General features: G+C 60.6%; 1 protein-coding gene across 7 annotated transcripts in view; it reads right to left on the reverse strand.

Moving 5' to 3' along the window:
* Positions 1 to 21,957, reverse strand: part of ADGRG1 (adhesion G protein-coupled receptor G1) — a 39,658-nt gene that overhangs the window by 14,741 nt on the left and 2,960 nt on the right. For 2 of the 7 annotated variants that reach the window (XM_087420198.1, XM_087420193.1), the window contains exon 1: positions 16,736 to 16,982. The exons of 1 other annotated variant lie outside the window; for it this stretch is intronic. Coding sequence is in view for 1 of the 6 variants with exons in the window: in XM_087420192.1 (XP_087276318.1) it covers positions 355 to 409 (55 nt within the window). In the remaining 5 variants the exon portion in view is untranslated. Of the gene's footprint in view, positions 1 to 354; positions 439 to 2,249; positions 2,499 to 15,836; positions 15,857 to 16,735; positions 16,984 to 21,957 lie in introns of those variants that run through there. 4 more of the 7 variants (XM_087420192.1, XM_087420197.1, XM_087420196.1 and 1 more) reach the window with 4 other exon arrangements.

Below are 21,957 nucleotides of genomic sequence, written 5' to 3' on the forward strand. Positions count from 1 at the left end.
CTCTCTGAGCATTTTGGCTGCTCTTGAAACTGCCTGCTGCCACCGCAGACCAGCAGAAGGAAACCCAGCATCCAGGGAGAGGAGCACGTCCCTCCTTTCCTTCTCCTTTCTACCAGTCCCTGTTGCTGTCTACTTCTGATCCCCAACCCAAATGTCACCTCCTCCAGGCTGCCCTCCTCACTGTGGCCACTGTTCCATCCTTGTGAGCTTGTAGCTCACAGATCATTTTGAAAATTTGGCCCCAATTCCCCATTTTATAGCATTTAGATTCGAGGCCCAGAGAGGCAATGACTTCCTGACATCACACAGCAAGCCAGGATGGAGCTGGCTGGAAGCTGCGTGTGGCCCGCTGACCTTCACGGTGAGCTACCACTGCCAGCAGACAAGGCGCCAGGACGGGGCAGACCATCCACTTCACAGCAGTCCTCCTGGATTGACCTTTGGGAGCCAAGGAAGCCGAGACAGGGAGTGAGCTCCCTGTCATTGAGGGGTATCAGCAAAGCTTATGAAGTGCCGTGGAAGGGATTCAGACAAAGACAAGGGGCCAACTGCACGACCCTGACACAGTGACCCTGACACCTCCTGGCTCATCCCCACTCCACGCTGGCTGTTTGAACACTCACACAACTCTGTCCCCATCGACATTCTTGGGATCTGGGGGGAGGGGCTGCCTGGCTTCCTTTATCCCGCTCTTAGTCAGTGGAGTGGACTTGGGGCCAGACTGCCTGGGTTCAAATCCCAGTTCCCCCACTCACTAGCTGTGTGTCCTTGGGCTAGTTACTCACCCTCTCTGGGCCTCACTTTCCTTATCTGTAAATAGGAATAAAAACCGAGCCTACTTCAAGGGCCATTGTGAGGATTAAATGGACTGACACCTGTAAAGGACTTAGCACAGGGCCATGCACACAGTAGGCACTGCAGGTTCAGCTAACTATCTCTGTAAACTTCCTGACAAGCTCATGCCTGCCCCTAACGCAACCCCCTGGGCCTGTCATAGGCTCCTACTCCTCCGCCTTTCCCCCACCCTCCAGGCCCCCCTCGCGGCCCCCACGGCCAGCTCACCCTCCAGAGCACCTTGCCGGGAAATTCTTGGAGCATGAAACTTCCTTTGCGGGACTGCAGGGGGAAGACTGAAGCCCCACCCGGAAAACTTCCCTCCTCGCGGCCTGGACCTGAGGCTAGCCGCAGAGCCCTCCTAAAGGGCGAGAGGGCTGGGCTGGGGACACGGAGAGGATTCCAACCCCGATCAGGCAGGGGCAGGGCACTGTCCTGCTGGGCCACTTGGCTCTACCCCCACTGCCCATCTCACCACGCCCTCCCCTGCCCCCTGTACACACACCCGCCACCCCACTCAGAGGGCGCAGCCAGCATCCATGACAGGCCTCCAGCAGGGCTGCAGAAGGCCAGCCAGGAAGGAGGGGGGTCTGCGCTCTGGAGCCTGAACCCCGGAACCAGGGGCCTATATGTGAGCCTCCACACAGACCACACAGACAGAACCTGTCCCTGGTCTCGGGAGCCGTGGACTCGCAGAGCTGGACAGGCCTCAGCCATCAGGCGCTCTTAGAACCTGCCACTGGCCCGCAGGCCAGACCCTTGTCTAACCTCACACAGCACAGGGCCAGAGCCGGGGAGTCGCCGAGAGGGGGATTCGAGAAACAGCACCATAATCACGGCAGCAGCCCCACCTATACTCTCACGTGAAATCCTCACAGCCACCCTGTGAGCCCGGCTCTACTGTTTTGCCATGTTACAGATCAGGAAACTGAGGCTGGGGAAGGGCATCTGTTCCAAGATGACCACGAGTGGAGGCAAGACACAGACCTGGGACCCACCCTAAGATCGCCCCGCAGAGCTGGAGCCAGCAAAGGTCCCAGAGATGCACGCTCCCCTGGCTTTGAGAGACCCCCAAAGAAGAAAAGAATGGGGGGCAGCCAAGACCACAGGCGGTGCAGACTTTTCCAGCCTGGGAGACAGGGCTCGAAGGCCAAGCCCCCCAGGGGAGCCCTCCCAGCTCCCCTTCCGGAGCAGCCACCCCTGACCTCGGGCCTTCCGTAAACACACACGGAGAACAGAACAGTCCGGCCCTGCTTGACACAATGGGGGCCACCATCACGGGGTCCCCAAGGATCCAGGCAGAGCGGAGGGCAGCCAGGCCTTGTCTAAGCCTGGGCTCCCCCCGCCCCTCCCAGGACCGCTGGGCCCGGGAGAAGGGCTCTAGCTCAGCGAGGCCCAGCCCTGCCCATCCTCACCGTGTGGGACCTGGGACAGGGGAAGGGGCAGGAGACCCGCAGGCTCACTTTCTCCCCCCGGGCCTGAGTCACTTCCTCTGCCGTTCCTGTGTAGCCACGAGTCACCGCTGGCCCAGTCCAGGCTCCTGGAAAACCCATTTCCTCGGAGGATGGAGGTGGAGGTTGAGCGGACGGGCCCCGGGCGGCTCGGGGGTCAGTCCTTCCCGGGCAGGCGCCTCTCCAGGAAGACGCCGGGACCGGTCCCCTCTCCTTTCCTTCTCCTTCCCCTGACGCAGTGTGAACCACAAACGCATCCACCCCGCCCCCAGACTGTCCCTCCTCCTGGAACGCCTTCTCCGTCCCGGTGACAGCCCAGCTCATCTTTTCAGACCCAGTGAAGACACTCTCTCCCCAGGAAGCGTTACCTCACTGCTCATCCCCCATCAGAATTAACCTCCGTGTTCCTGGGGGCAGGACCACAGCCCACACTCAACCCTACATGCCCCACTCCGTTCCCACAAGAGTTCATGTCAGAGGTGCCCAAACCCGCCCGTGGGTCAGAACCACCCCAGGGAGTCGGCCAAAATGCAGATTCCCAGGCCCGCACACGGAGGGTAGGACGCAGCAGGTCCGGGGTGGGGCTCGGGAGTGAGTCTGCCTGTAACGAGCGTCCCACTGACTGACGCTCCGCGGGCTTGGGAACCCCTGGGTCACAAGCCCGGGATGATACCAGTAGCCCTGTTTTACAAAGAGTCAGAGATGGGTGGGGACTGGCCCCAGGCCACTCGGCTGGTAAGTGGCAGGGCCTGGACTGGGCGAGGGCAGCGTGTCCCAGTGGCGCCCCTTCTCCACCCGGTGGCGAGGACGCGTTGTGCTCCTCTGGTTCACTGGCGTTAGCAGGGCTGGGAACCTGGAAGGGGGCTCCCAGAGGACAGCCAGGAGACGGAGGGCGTGGGTGGAGGGAGGGAGCCCAGGAGAGAGGGAGCCCCCGTGGGGCTTTGGGCACCAGCCTGGTCTTGCCTCCTGGGGGAGAGGACCCAGCTCAGCTGTCCTGCTCCAGCTGCTCTCCAGTGGGGGCAGCGGGGGGCGGGGGCAGCATCGAGCTGCTGGCTACCCCCTGAGCCCTGGGCAGAGGGCCTTAGGAAGGACAGGTTTGGCCCAGGAGAGGGACAAGGAGAGGGGTGGGCGAGCACAAAACCTTGTGAGTGTAAGCGAGTGTGTGTGCACGTGTGTGTGTGTGTGTGTGTGTGCCCTGCATGCACGTGTACACAGGGAGCAAGGGCAAGAAAGCGAAAGAAGGCTGGGAGGCGGGCAGGTTAGCTCCTGGGGGAGGAACAGGGAGGCGGCTCGGGCAGATCTCACAGGCCAGGGAAGGCTCCTTAGAACAGAACAGGGCACAGCAGGTCCTGCAGGTGTTTCCTTCATGGGGGGGGTGGTCCCTAGAGGACCCTCCACCAGCTGTTTCCAAACTATTTTATAAAAGTCGATCTTACTTAGAAACACCATGTCCCCAACAAATCAAAGGAGGTGCCCCCATCAGACACGAGTGGGACCTGGGGCCACAGCCCACCCCCAGCCCAGCCCCCCAGACCCTCGGCAGGGCCCGCGGCTCCTGGGAGCACAGCCTGCAGATGCTGAGCCACTCCTCCTCCCTCTGTTCCGACTCTAGTGGGTGAGGAGGCCCAAGCCACGTGACCACAGAGCCCCCCCCAGGAAGGGTGTTCTGGCAAGGCTGGGGGAAGCAGAGTGACTTTAGGTTTCAGGAATTTTTCTACAATAAAGGAGAATAAAAATTAAGCTAGCTGCCTGCGCCCAGAGGCTGGCAGATGCCCAGGCCCTGCCTGCTCGCTGCCCCGGCTGAGTCCCACATTTTCCCTCCAGACTCTGAGGGGCTGCTCCTGCCAGCACAGGCCCCAGGTCCCCACGACTTCTGGTCCAGCCCAGCCTTGGGCCCCGGCTGCCCGTGCATGCCCAGACGGCCCTGCCCTGTGGGAGAGCAAGAAGGGGAGAGTGGGGGGAACAGCCCGCCCAGGTGAAAGGACTGAGTCCTCCTGAGGGCCAGTTCCCAGAGCCCCCGCCCTGCAGCCTGCAGTGTGGGGACCAGAGCGTCTGCCAGAGAGGCAACCATGTAGTCACCCACCCAGAGAGCCTGGGCTGGCTGTGCCCACCCCCGGCCTCTGCCCACACTGGCCCTGCTCCCTGGGGGCCAGCCTTGGGACATGTCTGTGGAGGTCCCGATGCCCTGGGCTTCAGGCCTCCCCGTCCTCACCCAACTGCACGGCGCCTGGCAGAACACACATGGTGAGTGGGAGCAAACACGTCCCTGCACAGTGGAAGGACCCGGAATCCAAGAAGAGGAGGGGGTGACAGCTCCCATCCAGCAAGTCTTCAGTCTGAGTCTGCAGTCGTGCAGAGCACTGTCCCCAAATTAGCATTCAGTCCTCACCACACACAAGTCGTGAAGCAAATGCAATTATCGTCCCCACTTTAAAGACAAGGAAACCGAAGTCCAGAGAGGTCAAGTGATGCCCAAGATCACACAGCAAGTAAATAGCCACACCAGGACTCACACCAAGTCTGCCCAAGCTCAAAGCCCATGCTTTTAGCCCTTGTGGTCTCCGGAGTCCCTTCCCTCCTCGGGGACCGTCTTCCTGACTTTACCATAAGGTAACTTGCCAGAGCACTTCCTAAGAAGCACTAGTTCCCAAGTTGGGGAAACACCACAGGCCCTACTTGGTCTGGTGTATTAGATAGCAAAGGCTCTGATAAGTCCTGCAGGAAGAAAATTCAGAGTTTCGCTGGGCTTCGTTTCCCAGCCCAATGTGACGGTTCATCCTTTTTTGCATGGACACCTGTTACCAACATGAAAAGCAAGCTCCCAGAAGGCACCACACAGATAAGAAGCTTGTCAGCATTCCCCCTCCCAGCCCCCCTCCCCGCCCCTCTGCGCTGTCCCAGAGGCCATTAGCCAGTGTGAGACAAGCTGCAGGAGCCACTTAGGCCGTGCTGGTCCCCAGGACAACTCATCACCATCCTTGACACTTCCAGGCGAGAGGCCCCCCAGGAGCCTGGGGTGTATTCGGCCCCATCCACCCCGCCTCAGCCAGCAGCGCCAGCTCTGGGGGAAAGGGCACTGCCAGCCCTGTCCCCAGGTTGGCCACTTCATTAAAGCCAGCCACAGCCAGCTGGGCCCTCAGCCTTGTACCAAACCGGCCTTGCACCAAACCCTGAGACACTTAGAATGTTGGTCTTGAGAGGGAGGGAGGGGGAGAGAGAGAGAAAGAGAGAGAGAGAGGGAAGATGCAAGATCTTTTAGGAGCTGAGAATCAAATCTTAGAATTTTAGAGTGGGTTGAGGAGACTCACAACCGAAGGGAGGAGACGGGAGGAAGAGGGGTCCCAGATCTGTTTCCGTCCAGGGTGGACTCGGGCACTGGGGTTTTTCACGAGCAGTCCAGGGACTCTGGTGCCAGCCCTGCTCAGCTCCGTGCTCCTGGGGCGGTCTGCACCCACGGCCAAGTGTCCTCCCCCACCCTCTCCCCAGAGCCGCCGAGGCTGGACTCCAGGACCCCAGGGCACACACCAGCCAGCACCTGCGTGGGGAATGCAGAGTGGGGGTGGCAGGAGTGAGACACACGAGGTTCAGAACTAGCTCTGTGGCTAACTGGCCCTGGGAACTTTGGGCCAGCCTGTCCCTCTCTGGGCCTCAGTTTCCTCCTCTGCAGAGTGGGTGACTGATCCCTGTCCCCGCCTGCCTTCTCCGCAGCCCAGGGCCTCGGGATGCTCCCAGGGAAGGGCAGGGCTTACCTCCAGCTGGCAGCAAGGGGCAAAGAGGGCGCTGGGCCCTCTCCTCCTCCTGGCCAGCCTCTCTTCCCCCTCAAACTGCAGGTGGCCCTCAGCTGTCTGGCTGAGTTTCCCCTTCCCCATCCGTGTTGCCACATTGCCCAAGGCCGGGTCTACCAGCTCAGCCCAGGCACCTCCCTGCTCAGTTTTCAGGGCTGTAGTTCGGCCACTCCGGGCCTAGCAGAACACCCATCTTTGGAGCGCGGGACCCTCGGCATGCCCAAGGGCAGCCACCAGCCCTCCCTTTCTCTTCTCCTCCTCCAGGTCCCAGAACCCTGGCTGAGGGGCGGAGGGACACACAGCCAGGTGTCCTCCTACACGAGGGCTGGGGCCAGGGCAAGGCTGAGCCGCCAGCCCCTCCAGGGAAGGGCAGTGGAGGCACAGACCAGGACCCCAGTCCAGCCCACTGAGCACACAGCACAGCGTCACCGGGTCCCCCACCGCTGTTTGCACACCCCCATGGGTGGGATGCTCACCACCTCCAGTAACGCAGCCAACGTTAACTAAGCTCTTTGAAAATGCAAGACTTGATTCTAAGCTCTTTACACAAACTAATACATTTAATCCTCCCCAAAACCTTCTAAGACAAGCACCATCAAGCCCATTTAACAAAGACAGAAACTGAAGCCCGGAAGGAAGGTCGAGTGACCTGTGGGAGACCACATGGGTAGCGGTAGCGAGTGGTGGAGACTGAGAGGCGACCTCAGGGCCCGGATCTAGAACTCACTGTCTTGGTTTCACGACCTCGTTTCGCCCTGACCTTACCTGACTATTAGAAAGGGCTTCTCTTTAAAAGTGACAGTAAAACGTGCTTCAAAAACTATGTTTCCATGACATTAGCTGAACACCCTCTGCCGGAGGGTGTTGGTCCTGGTGCTGTCAGAATGGCCCAGGTGACCCCCGATCCCAGCTCTAGATCCAGCCTCTGCAGGCCCTGGACACGGCATCCCAGCCCTCCTCAGAGGCTTGTCTTTGACCAGGGGATGCATCCCAGAGACCAAAAATAGTTTTTAGGTGGAGTATGACTGAGGGGAGGGTGTGGGGTGTGGGGTGTGGGGTGTGGGGTTCTCACCCCAACCACTTCCTTGTCTTTGTGGAGGCTGCTGTCGATTTAATTGACCAATTCCCCTTAGAATAACACCTATGACTCCCAGGGTCCCTAGTGCCACCCCAGCCCCATCTAGCCCCACCCATCAGCTACACTATCGGTGTTGGGGAGAAGGGGGGTGGAGGGAAGAGGGGGAGGAGAGAGAGGGTGGGGGATGGAGGGGGAGGAGGATGGAGGGAAGAGGGAGAGGAGGGGGGAGGGGGATTGAGGGGAGGAGGGTGGAGGGAAGAGGGAGAGGAGAGAGAGGGTGGGGATGGAGGGGAGGAGGATGGAAGGAAGAGGGAGAGGAGAGAGAGGGGGAAGGGGATGGAGGGGAGGAGGGTGGAGGGAAGAGGGAGAGGAGAGAGAGGGGGAAGGGGATGGAGGGGGAGGAGGGTGGAGGGAAGAGGGAGAGGAGAGAGAGGGTGGGGATGGAGGGGAGGAGGATGGAAGGAAGAGGGAGAGGAGAGAGAGGGGAAGGGGATGGAGGGGAGGAGGATGGAGGGAAGAGGGAGAGGAGAGAGGGGGAGGGGATGGAGGAGGAGGAGGGTGGAGGGAAGAGGGAGAGGAGAGAGAGGGTGGGGGATGGAAGGGGAGGAGGATGGAGGGAAGAGGGAGAGGAGAGAGAGGGGAAGGGGATGGAGGGGAGGAGGGTGGAGGGAAGAGGGAGAGGAGAGAGAGGGGAGGGGATGGAGGGGAGGGGATGGAGGGAAGAGGGAAAGAGAGGGGGAGGAGGATGGAGGGGAGGAGGGTGGAGGGAAGAAGAGGAGAAAGGGGTGGATGGGGATGGAGGGGAGGGGAGGATGAAGAATGGAAAGGGGAGAGGGGCTGGGAAGTGGGGCGAGGTGGGGTGGGAGGAGAGGGGAGCAGGGCCAGGAGTGAGGGGACGGAGGGGCAGAAGCATACCTGGACTGCTTCGCGGCATCAACTGGACCGTAAGGACGGAGAGAGCGTGAATGAAGGAGCGAGGGGCTCGCCTGTTTGCGGGCTGCAGCCGGCTGGGGTGTTGGGTCAGTCAAGAGGCCAGAGGGGTCTTTGAAGCTGAGCCGCCCCAGCCCCCGCCCCCTCACTTCACTGGAGCTTCAGACAAAGGGGGCAGCCAGGGAAGATGGGCTGCCAGCCCGCCAGCCCGCCAGCCCGAGAGAAGGGGCGCAGGTGACAGCAGCCCCTGGCAACCGTTGCCCTGGCAACTGTTGGCAGCTGCGGGGACTACGTCACTGCCAGGCTCCGACCCAGCACAGCGCAGGCCCCCTAACTTGTCCTGTGCCCAAGTCCCCCGACTCGGATGCCGGCCCGGCCAGGCAGGGAGCTGGCAGGAGAAGGGCAGGGTTAGGACGGCAGGTTATGGGGAGCACTGGGCGACACCTGCCTAAGTTTGTCAATATTGACTTTAAAACCAAATCTTTTTAGAACCCAGTGGAGGCTACTGCTGTGATCAAAAATGCCTATTGTCAGCTGTGTTTGCCCCTAGAGGCTGCCAGCTTGTGGCTTGGCCTCAACTCAGGCTAGACACTCCTCTAATCCTCACCATTGGCTTCCACAAGCACAGAATGTGCACCATACTGCCCTGGAAGCGTCTTAGGGGGCCACCTCCTCCAGGAAGCCTTCCCAGATTGCCACATCCTACCAGGAATCTTCCTTCTGAGTTAGCCCTGGGGCTGCGGGTTCTGCCTGGCTTCCTTCCAGAGCTCCCTGGGGATCGAGAGCAGGTCAGACTCTCCTTTCTGTGCCCCACAGTAAGTACCAGTCTGGAGGGAGGAGAACAGAGGCAAAGCTTCTGAAACCCCTACTATGTGCTAGGCACTACCCGGGGCATTTTAGAGATCCATTTCCACCCCCCTGTGAGGTTAGCCCTGTTGAACCCATCTTACAGATGGGGAAACAGAGGCTCAGGGAGGAGATATGACTTTCTCAAGGCCACATAGCTGGTAAGAGAGGGGGGTGGAATTCAAACCAAGATCTCCTCTGATACATGAAGACAATACGACCAAATGTCCATCGGATGCTTGACTAGTCCTGGCCCCCATCCTGTGCACATCTGAACTCTATTTAATCACCTCCAGTGACAGGGAGCTCACCTCCTACCCAAGAGGGCACATCCCTTTGACCTCTAAAAAGCCCCACTGAATCAAAAGGAAAAGAACATCAGAGCCGTGGGTTGGCCTCCTCCCATGCGCCAGACAGGGCACAGCAGAGAACCAGAGCGGGCGCCCCCGCTGAGGCCTGCGGCTGCAGACCAGCAGCAGAGCAGGAGACAGGATGGGGTTGCTCAGGGAGCTAAGGGCCCGGGGTCTCAGCCAAGCAGCTATGAGCACTTTCCCAGAGCAAGTGGGGAACCTCCTTGGCGATCACATTCCAAGGGGCTGGAGGGGCTTTGGGCCGGCTTGTGGCAGAGCCCATGGGAAAGGCAGCAGGGGCTGGGGCCGTGGGGATGGTGTGCCCGTGTGCCCCACACCTCCCCCACACGGATGGACCAGAGCCAGGAGCGGCTTCAGTCAGGAGGCGGCTATTGTCTCGCTGCTGCCGGCCCAGAGCTGTGTCCCATTCAGGACCTATTTTTGGCCCCCGGAGGAAGAGGAAAAGAAAGCAAAGAAAGGAGTTGCTGTTCTCGGTGGAACCTTCGCCCGGAAAGGATTCCAGGGCCTCCTGGGCCAGAGAAGCCAGTCCCTGCTGGACCAAAAGACCCTGCGGTTAAAAGGAGCCAGCAGGGGGCTGTGGTTGAGGGGAGCCAGAGTGGGAGACAGATGGGAGCCCCCGGCCTTTTACACACACTTGGCGCTCACTAACTGCAGCCACAAGCGGAGAAACAGAGTCAGAGCATCCTGGCCCCACCCGCAGTGGCTAAGCACAGAATAGTAAGAATGCCGACAGCAGCTCATAGCTTGTCGCTCCCCAGAGCCGGGTCTCCCCAAAGAGATGGACATCCTCACGTAACACCCCCAACACTCCTGGCCGGAGTGGAGGTGGGCACAAAAGTGATGGGGCTCGTTTCATAGGTCAGCTAAGCGAGGCTCAGGGAGCAGCCTGAAGGCCATCATCTCGAGCTAGTGACCCCACCCACTCCCTCCACCCCACCCTCCTTGTTCCCCAAATCCAGCGTGCTAGCCTTCCTTCTGTCCTCAGGGAGGGGACACGTGGGTCCTAGAGGCTCGCAGCCCAGGAGCAGGGGCCAGGCTCCTTCACCCCTACGCCCCCATCATGCCTAGACAGCAGTTACTGGTGTAACTGGCTCTCCAACTCTGGGTCCCCAAACCCCGGTGGGGGGGCAGAGGCGGGACTCCAGAGGGTGCTGGCTGACCTCCACCACAGCTGGCGATGGGTGCTGCCCCCAGGCCCAGGTCCCCTGCCCCAACCCAGGCACCAGGACCCGGGGATGCTTGGCTCCCAGAGGAGGAGCTGGAGGGTAGACTCTGCCCCTCTGGTCCAGGTGTGTGCGTAGGTGACAGGGCCCCGGGGGGGTGCAGCAGGCACGGTCACGGGCGTAGGATAAGCACAGCTTTGAGAAAACCACAGGAGGATTCCTTCCGCCCTGCCCACTGCCCACGGCTCTCGCCGCAAGGCCATGTCACGTGGAGGTGCGTGGGAGGGGGAATACCCCTACCCAGGGGAGGGACAGCAAGGGGCAGCATCAGCTCCCTGATGATTTGGGAGGTGGGTGTTCCCTTCCCCAACTCCTCCATCAGCACCCCCACCTCACAGCAGTCCCGTTTCCCTGACGCCCTCCCGCCCTCTGTGCCCCCTCCAGCTCACTGAGGAGGCTGGCCGGAGCCCCTGGAGATGCAGTGGACAGCACTCTCGGTGGAAGTTCAGGCCTGGTGACAGGCAAGGCTACGGAGACGGTTTCTAGGTGGAGGCGCCACCTGCCCACAGACGTCGCCTGATGCTGCCAGAATGACCGACACACTGCTTAGGGACTTGACGGGAGAACATGAGAACTGGGTGCCTCTCCTTCCCAGGGCTGGAAGGAGCTGCGAAGAACCCCACATGATGCCCAAGTTCCCTCTACACCTTCCCTGCCAAACTTAAACACCTGTAGGGACGGGGAACTCAGTACCTCAGTTGGGAACACCATCTGCGGTGCCGTGGGAAAAGGTCCAGGCCCCAAGGCAGGAGACTACTTCTGACTGGCCCGGGGACCTGGGACCTGCTTCCTCATCTGGGAAATGTGGATCAAGATGCAAATCTCCAAGGGCAAGAGCACCCAAGACTCAATGAGGGTCTTTGTAGGCAGTGAGGCGTATGAACCAGGGGTGGGGGGTTGGGTTATGAGTCACCCCGGGGGGTTGCCACACGCCCGGATGGTGACACAGCCACAGGAGCGGTGGGCAGAGGGCACCAGGCCGAGCATGACTCAGCCACCCAGCCAGCCCCTGGGGTTCACTGCTCGCATTTGTCACCATCAAGGCAGGTGGGTCTGGGCAATTGTCCCCTGCCACAGGGTCAGAGACCCAGGGTGCGCACCACAGAGCCACACTCTGAGGGCCAGACTCAGTCAGGGACCCAGAAGGGGTCGGCCACCTAGGGGCCAAGGGAACTGAGCCAGCAGAGAAGTAAGCACAGAGTGCTGCCCCAGAAAGCCAGCCCAGCTCGAACCCAGGCCTCCCCTGCAGGCCGAGGACTGCGGCCAAGCCAGGCAGGTCTTGGGTCTCAGGGAGCAGGAGGGACCCCCAGTCTTGGACAGCTCCTCAGGCCAGCAGATCAAGACCCCATTGGACGGGAGTGTCCAAGGGGCAGCTCTCAGGGGCCTGGGGCCTTTCCCAGTGACATCAGGATGGGGCTAATGCTCCAGGATAAACTCACTGCTTCTCCCTAAGAGAAGGGCCAGGTGGGGGCCCAGAACAGAGGCAATGACAACATCAGTTATGGTGTGCCAGGCACTGTACTCAGCACTTAGGATTTCGTGGCTCACTTAACCCTCTCAAGGTGCCATTACCATCCTCATTTTTAAAGATGAGGAAACCGAGGCACAGAGAGGCTTATACACCTGTCCAAGTTCACACAGCTGACGGAGCTGGGACAGAACCAGGCAGCTCCAGAGCCCCCCACCTTGTGTTGCCTCTCCCAGGGGGACAGCTGAGCTGGGCGATGGAGGAACAAAGGTCCAGGACAGCTGGGCACGGGGTCTACTGCCCGTGGGCCCCTACAGCGTGTGGCTGCCTCAGTTAATCCCCTCAGGGTCTCATTTAGAGATCAGAGATTCATGTATCTTCAGCCCCATTTTACAGCCTAAATAATGAGGCTTAGAGAAATTCAGTGGCTTGCTCAAGGTCGCTTTTCAAGGATTTGAACCTAGTTCTAACTCAACCACCGCATGATCCTGAAGACAAAGCCTTCAGCGAGGTTTGAGGAAGACCTCTTAGAGCCCCACATTGTGTGAAGTACCCACTTTGCAGCCATTTGTTGCCCCAAGTTCCAGCAACAACCCAGCCAGGGGGTGGCACTGTCATCTCTGTGTATAGGTAAGGACGCTGAGGTCCAGGAGGGTCGCGACCTTGGGCAGCAGGATATGGGCCCTGAAGACCTCCACTTTCCCACGTGGGCCCAGAGTGACAGGCCAGTGCTCTGGGAGGAAGGCAGAGGTCTGAGGACGGAGGAGGGCTCTGAGAGGTGGGGAGGCGGCTCTAGTCTCTTATCGTTGCTTGTTTTGGAGTTTTATGTGGCCCTGAGCCTGGGGAGCCACGCCGGAGCCATTAGCTGCAGAACCGATCGCCTTTCAGGGGCCGGGAGCTGGGCTGGCTCCCAGACAGTGCCGCCCCGCCCCAGGCCATCTCCCTCTAACGCGGAGGCCTGTCCACTGGTGCCCGGAAGCTCTACCAGCTCCGCCGGGGCTCAGTTTTCATCTCTGCCTGCCTGGAACTGCCAAGCACTCCATTCACCGCCTGAACCGGAGCCAACGCCAGCCCAGGAGCCTGACGCCCACCGCACTGGCCTCCCCGCCAAAGGACAAGTCAGGCTGGGGGTGGGGATGGGTCCTGCCAGTGCCCAGGTGGCTCCAGCTCCTCCGGGGGGTAAAGAGACAGGAAGAAGTCCCCCAAGTTATTACAAGTTATCTCTGGGCCTCAGTGCACCCATTCGCCCAATGGGGAGATCATGACAAAGGTTAACATTTATACGGGCATTACATTGGATAACATGATGTGGACCAGGCACTGTTCTAAATGCTTCACTACAGTAATCCCTTCATCCTCACAACAGCCCCCTGACATAGACACTGTCATCATCCACTTTTTCCAGATGAGGAAACTGAGGCCGACGCCCACATTCACACAACCAGAGAGGAACAAGGGCAGGGTTCTCCCCAAGGAAGTGGCCACGCCATCTCTGTGGTCCTGTTGCCCCAGAGGAGCGTGGGCTTGGCAGCAGCAGGGATGGGGTTTGAGACAAGGGCACCCTCCTGCGCCTCAGTGTCCCCACCTCTGCAGTGGGCTCTGCAGGAGCACCTGCTCACGGGAATGAAGGCATGTGCAAGGCGCCGAGCCCAGGGTCCCAGAGTCTGATGGCCGGGAGGGTCCAGGGTGGTTCCGGCGCAGGCCGAGCCTCCAGGGGACCAGGGAGAGCTTGGGGCTTGAGGGGCCTGCGGAGGTGGCTCAGCCCACCTGTGCCGGGGCAGCCGGCACCGGGCAGGGGTCAGAAACAGTGTCCCAAGCTCCTCCCCCACCCGTGGACGCTCTCCCCAGCAGCCCAGGCCTGACCCCAGAATCTGCGGGCTCCCCGAGGGCCTCCAGGAACTCCAGATGGGGCGCGAGGACCAGACTGGTGGAGGGCAAGTTCTCAGCCAGGGCCCTGCCCGCCCGGTTTGAGAGGCCCCTTCGTGCCAGCCCTGCCCCGCCCCCACATGCCATCTGCCGGGTCCCTGGGGTCCCGGGCCCTCTGGCGGCTGGTGTGCTCACGTGATGCCCCATCTGCTGTGAGTCAGACAGTGGGGCCCACAGGGCCCCCCCCGGATGGGGTTGGGGGTGCTGAGCCTGCTCAGGCTCTGGTTCAGGAGGAGGAGGCGGCACTGGGGTTTGGGGCTGTGTTTGCACGTTTCCCCCATCCCCCCACGTGCACCCCTGACATTCCTACTGCCTCCACTGTGCTCTCTCTCAGAACCCTGCTCCCGACCCTTCAGCCCTGCCACATAGAAGCCCACCTGCAGCCCCGAAAGGGTGGCAGCCCCCACCACCCACACGCAGCTCCGGCTGAGGATGAAGTGACCTGGGGCCCAACTCAGCTGGAGCACAGTCCCTGCAGCCCCCTTCATGGCTGTGCCCTGTGCCCCATCTTTGTCACACCAGGCCCTGCTAGGAAGGCCATCCTCACAACACAGGCCCTGCCCCGGCTCCGCTGCCTCCTTCACCCACCGGCCCTTCGACTGGGTGGCCACCTTCCCCTCTGCCCCATAGCCATGAAATTGCCCTCCAAGCATGAGCCTCGAGCCCCATAGCCCGGGCCCGGGGCAGCCTGGCCAGCCCCGCATCACCAACCCTGCCCTCTCCCTCCTGCTAGGGTGATAGCCGGGGCACCCAGCCCCACCCGGCACCTCCTGGCCTGGCTGCTGGCTGCAGCGCTGCCCATGTCCTCCTGCCATCCCCTTCTCTGCAGAGCAGATGGGGACCTGCCGGCCTGGCACTCCAGGCCCCATAAAATGACCCATGCCAGGTCTCCGGTACCATCGCCTGCCCCATTCCCCGCTCTCCCCAAGCTCTCCTCATTCCCAAACCTTTTCCTATGCAGTTTCCTCTGCCTGAATGCCCCCACCCAATCCTCATACACACGCTGCAAACCCTTCTCCCCTCTCCACCGGTCCCCAAGCCCAGCCTCAATGCGCTCCGCAGAGCCTTCCACGTCCTCCCAGGCCAGAAAGTTCTCTCCCACTACTAGCAAGCTTATCTCACTCCTCAGCCTCAGACCCTAACTGTCTTGTTTGTTTGTGTCCCTGACAGATCGGGGTGCCCCAGCCGGGCTGACTGGCCCCCGCCCCGTGGCCCAGGGCTCTAAGACCAGCAACAACAGTGCAGGCTGCCTAGTACAGCCTCTCCCCACAGACCACGCCTGGAGTGGTGTCCTCCATGACCTGGCGCCCTTGGAGCCAAGCCCCAGCACCATGGGAGACAGGGCAGCTCTTATTACACACACACCCATTTAGCAGCTCGGGCAACTGAGGCCCAGGGATAGAGGCCAGGCGAGGGGGCCACAGTGCTGCCATGGCTGAGCTGGGTCTCTATCTCAGATCCCTGGAGTCTCTGCAGCAAAGCGGGGTCAGGTGTGGCCCCAAGAGCTAGCCCCACTTCTAGACATTGGCAAGAAGACTCCACAGGACCCCTGGCCTGGGATCTGGGGAACAAACTCTGCAGCCGGCAGCTCTCACTGACTGGAGACGCTCCTTCCCACTCAGTCTCCAATTCCAAGGAATTAATCCTCTGCCCTCAGGCACCCACGATGAGGGAGCAGGGGCCTTGGCTCTGGGTCTGGACCACCCACGCATTCTAAGACCCCTTATCTGTCTCATTCATGGCCACATCCCCCATCCCTAAGACAGTACCAGCACGCAGTAGGCGATCAATAAATGTTTATATGAATAACCTCCTTGGTCCTCTGGAGCCACAAAGGCTATTCCTACCCACCCCACCTACCCCAGACCAGAGCTGCTCCAGGCAGAGTGGGAGGGGGGGTAGGATGGGAGGGGCCGTACCTCACCTCATGCCTCCCTGACTCTCCTCGGGAAAATGAGCACCAGCCCCCTCCTGCGGGGCCATGGGAGATCTCAACTTGGCACCACAGGAAGGAGGCTGGCTGGGGAGGAGGGGACAACCGGAACCAGTGGTTCCCCTAGATGGGACGGAGGGCTGATGTGGTAGCCCCCCCACAGGAAGGCCATATCAGCTCCAAGCAGATGGGATCTCGGAGGTCTGGTGGTTGGCGGGCAGGGGGCTCTCCAGCCCTCAGCCTCTGCTTCCGCATCTATCCGCCCCGGTTCCTAAAACATTCTCTCGCCCCAGGTCCCCCGTGTTCAGACCCCATGGCCAGGACCATCTTCTCCCGAAGGTGGCCTGTGTGATGAAGAGCCAGACTGCCCCTGACCCTCTTAGGGGCCCCGACCCAGCCCGGGGGCAGCTGCAGGCAAAGCCGCCCTCAAGAGCCCTGCGCCCAGCCCCCTGCGGCAGCCTCTCCTCCAGAGCTGGACCCTGGTTCTGCATCCCCAGATTGTTATGTGACCCTGAGTAAGCTACCCACCTCTCAGAGCCTCGGTTCTCCCATATGTGCAGCGGGAGCGGGAGCGGACGGTTATCTCAGAGCCTGGAGAGCAGACGCCAGCTTGATGGCCCCACTCACTCTACGACTCTGAGCCTCAGTTTCCCCAGCTAACAAACGGCTAGTGGCTCTGAGAGGTTCTGTCCTCTCGGCCCCGTCCCCTTCCCAGGCATCTCCCTGTCCATCCACCCCCAACTCTAGAGACGGCGCACAGCATTGCTCCTGTGGGCTAGCTCCCACCAAGACACCAAGAGCATCAATACCCCTTCCATCAGCACCTCTACCCTCTGCCACACGCACTCCCTACCCCCCTCCCTCCTGCTGTCACGCCCCTGATCTGGTACCTGATGCTGGCTGGAAGGTCCTGCGTGGGGCCAGGCAGCTGAACTGCCTTTCAAGATCCACCTCCAAGGCTCGACCCGTGATCCCCGCTGCTGCCAGGCGAGCTGGTGAGCGTGGGAGGCTCCCAGCCACCTCCTGCCGCAGAGCCAGGCGGGCAGCCAGTGCGGAGCCGGGGGAGGTGCCGGGGTGTGTTTGGTGGGGGGACGCCCCCTCCTGCCCCAGCAGGGCTCCTCCCTCCTCCTTAGCCCTGCTGGGGATGACGGGACCATACGTGAGTCACAGACCTCCCAGAGGGGGGGTGGGAGGGGCCGGGGTTGAGAGAGCTGAGGTGGTGACCCGGGGGGTGCCCGTGACTCAGCGCTGGGCAGGGGGGCACCTCAGTCTCACCCGCATCCAGGCAGACAGGTGCCAGGCTTCAGGGACGGACGGCAGTCTGGGATAACTCAGCCTCCTCGCCCTCCATCTGTCGCTTTCCCAGGGCTCTTCTCCCCAAAGTTCCCGCGGAGAGGCCAGGGTTGCTATGGCAACAGGCCTCTCTGATGCTGCCCCCCCACTCCAGGCGACAACTGCCCCTTCCTGAAGGAGAGTCCAGCCTCCTTGGCAGCAGACAGGAGCCGGCACTGACCGGCAGAGCGGAAGGCACGCCGGGAAAGGGGGTGTCAAGCAGCCTGGCGCGCAGCCAGCCAAGCCATGCACGGCTGGCCGCCCGACCTTGAGTCCTCCCCAAGCTCACGGAGTCGTCCCAGCAAGGGGACCCATCTCAACACTGCCCAAGCACACACGGTGTCGACATTCCAAGACTCAAGGTCTGGATTCCGAGACCCCAGGGACTTCGGGAAATAGACTCCCTTAGTCCATCTGCTGGGCCAAAGGGGAAACTGAGGCCCAGGTGAGGAACCATTTCTGGTGGCTGTAAAAGCTCAGAAAGAGAAATCTGGAAGTGGGCCGATGCCCTCATCCCCTTCCTGGCCACTGGCCTCCGTCAGCAGCTCCCCGCATCGCGAAGGTTCAGGCCACTCTGGGAGTCGGGGGGCTTCAGACGGATCCTGGGCCACCCTGCGGATTGGGCACTCCCTGCCTTCCTTCACCCCTACAATGTGGGTAAGTCCCAAGTCACAGTGCTGTAAGGAATTCACAACATGATGAGGGTGAGTGATGACAGCAACAACGACAGTAATAATAATGATGATGACATTTACTGACCATTTGCTACATTCCAGACTCTTCCCTCACGCCATCGCCATAGTGCCACAAGACGGTGGCGAGCAGGAAAACGTTGCTCAGACCAGCGCCTGGCACTCAATGAGCTCTCATTCAATATTCACTGTGAATGTGACAAAGAAGGGAGAGCGCGAGGCAGGGAAATGAAGCTCAGAGAAGGGAATTAACTTGCCCGAGGTCACACAGGTGTGAAGTGGTGGAGCTGGGATGGAAGCCCAGGCAGTCCAGCTTCACACCGGCTCCCCTGAGCACTCATAAATGCAGTCTCCCCAGACCTCTGGAGTGGGGCTGGACACAGCGGATGCTCAGGGCACTGTAAGTCCCTTCTCTCTCGCAGGGATCCGCATCCTAAAAGATGGGGCCTGGAAAAGTCACAAAGGCAGCATAAATGAAGGTTTTGAGGTAGCCCACGAGGCAGGGGATGCCGCAGGTGACGTATACCCCTCACCTCCCGCATAAATCAAGCCACAGGGAGAGGAAGGGCAATAAGGCCAGCCAGGGCAGTGCAGGGAGGCCCCCAGGCCAGAGCTTCCAGAAAGCAGAGCTGTGCTTCTGAAGCCGTCAGCCCCGCTGTCCAGGCTGTGGCTGATGCCCACAGCAGACGGGCATTGTGGGCACTTGGCCCTTGTCTGACCCGCTGCTCCCTCCTGGGCCGCAGTGGGCACTCCCTCACTGCCAGAGCAGAAGGGGCCGGCCCCCACTAGGGGCCAGGAAACAAGACAGCGGAAGTGAGTTATCCAGGAAAGGATGGGGAGTCACTTACATGCCCTGTCCCTGGGGCAAGTCACCACCTCTAAGCCTCAGTTTCCCCAAGCTCTGCCCTTCAGGGCCAGGCTGGCTGGCAGCTGGGGCAGCCTCAGCTGTTCCCAGGGTCCAGGCTAGCAGGGCAGCAGTAACCCCCAACACACACACCACAGAGGGGAGAGGGAGCTGGAGGCGCCACTCTCTCTGCGGTGGCAGGGGCCCGCTGAGCAGGACGCCCGAGCAAGGGCCGAGAAGCAGGGAGCCAGCTGCCACCCTGACCACACAGGAAAGGCCTGTGGGGTGGCCTGGCCAGGGCAGATGTTGGCTTGCCAGGCTCTGCCTGCCCTCTCACCATCGGGCTTCTCACAGACCTACTATGTGCTGGGCACCAGGCCAGGCTCCTGGGCCAGGGTGGGGAGCCAGCCCCAGCTCCGAGTCTGGCTGGGGAGACGAGCCTGGCTCACATTGGGGTGATTCTAAGGAATCAGTTCTCGGTACTGCAGAGCTCCCAGAGGGCTCTGGGCATCAAAGGAGAGAAACCAAATAAATTATTATTAATCACAATACTATCTCTTATTAGCGCTAATAACAGGACTGATAATAGCTGCTCGTCCGGAAGGTTCATTGTGTAAGACACTCTGCCTTATGTGGATCATTCTCATTTCATCCTCTCAACCCGGTGGGCTGGGTCCCCCTGGTATGTTAGAGACTCGAAGTAACCCAGCCAAGGCCGTACAGCTGGTCTGTGGCTGGGCCCCCAGATGTGTGGGCTCCAACCAGGCACCTACCAGGTGTCAGGCCCTGGCCAGGGTCTTCATATTCATCATCTCCTTGGGCTCTCACGACAGTCGCTGTCCCCAGTGCACAGAAGAGGGAGCAAGGCAGAGAGAGGGCGAGGGGCTTGTTGAACCACGGGTTGAACCATGTATTGGCCCCAGAGCCCCAAATGGGTCTTAAAGGAGGGGTTTCAATAAACAGAGACCAGTGGGAAGGCCATTCGGTAGAGGGAACAGCATCAACAGAGGTGGAGAGGCGGGACATGGGAGCGTGCTTGGAAGGAAGTGGGATCTAATTAGGGCAGTAGGGGCAGATTCTGGAAGGTTTTGAAAGCATGGAATTTGATGAGGTTTCATCAAAGGCACCAGGAAGCCAGGGAGGGTGTTTAGGAGGGAGGGGTGTGGTCAGCATTCAAACTGTGGTCCACACACCTACAGCACAGCCCGGGAACTTGGAAATCCAGCGTCTCAGGTGTGCCCCATACCTGCTGGATGAGAAGATGTATTGGAACTGGATGCCCAGGTGATTCCAGTGTTTGTTAAAGCAGCAGAAACCCTGGTCTAGCCTGGAGGGGCTTGTCCCAGCACTGGTGGAGAAGGAGGGGTGAGGGATCCAGGGGAGGCCAGGGTCCAGCCAGGGCACTGGGGAAGACAGAGGCAGAGGGAGGGGTTGCAGAGGAGACTTTGGTCCAAGAAACCAGAAGCAGGGCTAGGACCTTGACCTCACGTGTGAGAGGGGAGATATCAGAAGCTGCCCTGCAGCGTGGCGGGTGCAGGGTGGCGTATAGATCTGGGAGGCAGGGAAGAGGACCCAGTGGAATGGGGGTGCCCCTGTGACATGTAGGGGGAGCTTCCAACAGGCAGCTGGAAACACATTGCTGGGGCTCAGGGGTGAAAGGCTGGTGTCTCCCAAGCCCAGAGAAGGTCATGTGTATTACTGGCTGGTGACAGTAGCCAGGGATGGGGTGGGAGTGCAGAAAGGCCTTCGTGTTACCAGACAGAGGAGAATGGGCAATGCTGCCGCCCAGAGGTTGGAAGCCCAGACTCTGGGCTCTGGCCAACTGGCTTCTGCTCCTGGCTCTGCCAGCTGGGTGACTCAGGAAGCGTCTCTCTAGCCATCCACCCTCTCATCTGTCACATGGGGACAATAACAGCACCACCAACAATAATAAATGAGGCCACAGATGTAAATCTCCCAGCCCAGGCACTAATGAGCACCCAGATGTATTTGCGACAGCTTTATTGTGCAGAGCAGCCGGCAAAGGAGACAGAGATGGGGCCGTCAGGGAGGTGGGAAGAGATCTGCGAGAACGTGTGGACCCCAGGACAGGGCTAAGGGGACGGGAGATCCATGGTGCCTACTGTGAAGAGACCTGGGCATCTGCATCTCTGACCCTCCAGTCGGGACAGTGTGAGCCAGCCTTGCAAACAGTGAAGAGCTGCTCCTACCTGTGGGAAGAGCCACAGGTAACCGCTGCCTGCCTGGAGGTGGGTTTTTATTGGATAAAAGCAGTTCAAGTCCAGGCCTCTCCCATTGCAAGCTGAGTGGCCTTGTCAATCACTGAGCACCATGCCATACGGTAGGTGCTCAGTAAATGTTGGCCAATATCATTATGATTATCATCATGTCAGCACAAATGCCAAAGGCCCAGCACTCCACAGTCTGCAAAGCCCTTTCATGTCCAGTATCTCCTATACAAAACGGTGTTGGTTGTTCCCATTTAGCAGAGGTGGAAACTGAGGCTCAGAGAGAGAGCCTTCCCAAAGCCTCATAGCACATCTGCAGCAGAGCTAGGACGTGAACACAAGTCCTGTGACCCAGACTACGTGCTTTGCAGCCAATGCTCCCAGCTACCTCCCTGTTCATTCCCGTGGGAAAGCCTCCTGGCCACAGGCGCGGGGGCAGCGGCAGCCCCATGATAAGGCCATCTCCCGTCACACTCACCCCGGGGCCGGCAGGGGTGGCGTTGTGCATGTGACTCAGCCGCCCTCACAAAGGGAGCTGTGTGCCCCGTGCCCTAGGTCTGCCTCCCCCACCCACCGCACGGGCCCCAGCTGGAGAAGGAGCCGGGGGCCTGACATCTCCAGGACGTGGAGCGAGCAAGGTAAAATGGCACAAGTCTAAGGCGGATTCAAGCCCAGGCTTGCGTGCAAGAGGTGGGGGCCGCTCCAAGGACGGAGGACAGGCCAGGCGAACAGGAGGGCAGAGAGCGCCCAGGTCCAGGCCTGTTCTCCGAGACCTTATTTGGAGCTCCAAGGACAGACTCAACTCGTCTGGCTCTCGGGTGGATCCCAGGCAGGTGCCCCACCCCCGTCTACCTGCATCAGGTTTCAAAAGCACTGGGGCTTGTGGTCAGGGGAAAGACACTCCCCGGATGCGGCCAGGCCCTTGTGTCCACATCTGTCCCCAGCTCTGACCTCGCTCCACCCCTTCCCCTGAAGGTTTCGGACTCAGAGCCCATGCACCCCTATGGGGCACTGAC

This window comes from Ceratotherium simum, chromosome 30, assembly GCF_057802395.1.
Source record: "Ceratotherium simum simum isolate JZ-2026a chromosome 30, ASM5780239v1, whole genome shotgun sequence".
In the NCBI taxonomy this organism is placed as follows: domain Eukaryota; kingdom Metazoa; phylum Chordata; class Mammalia; order Perissodactyla; family Rhinocerotidae; genus Ceratotherium; species Ceratotherium simum.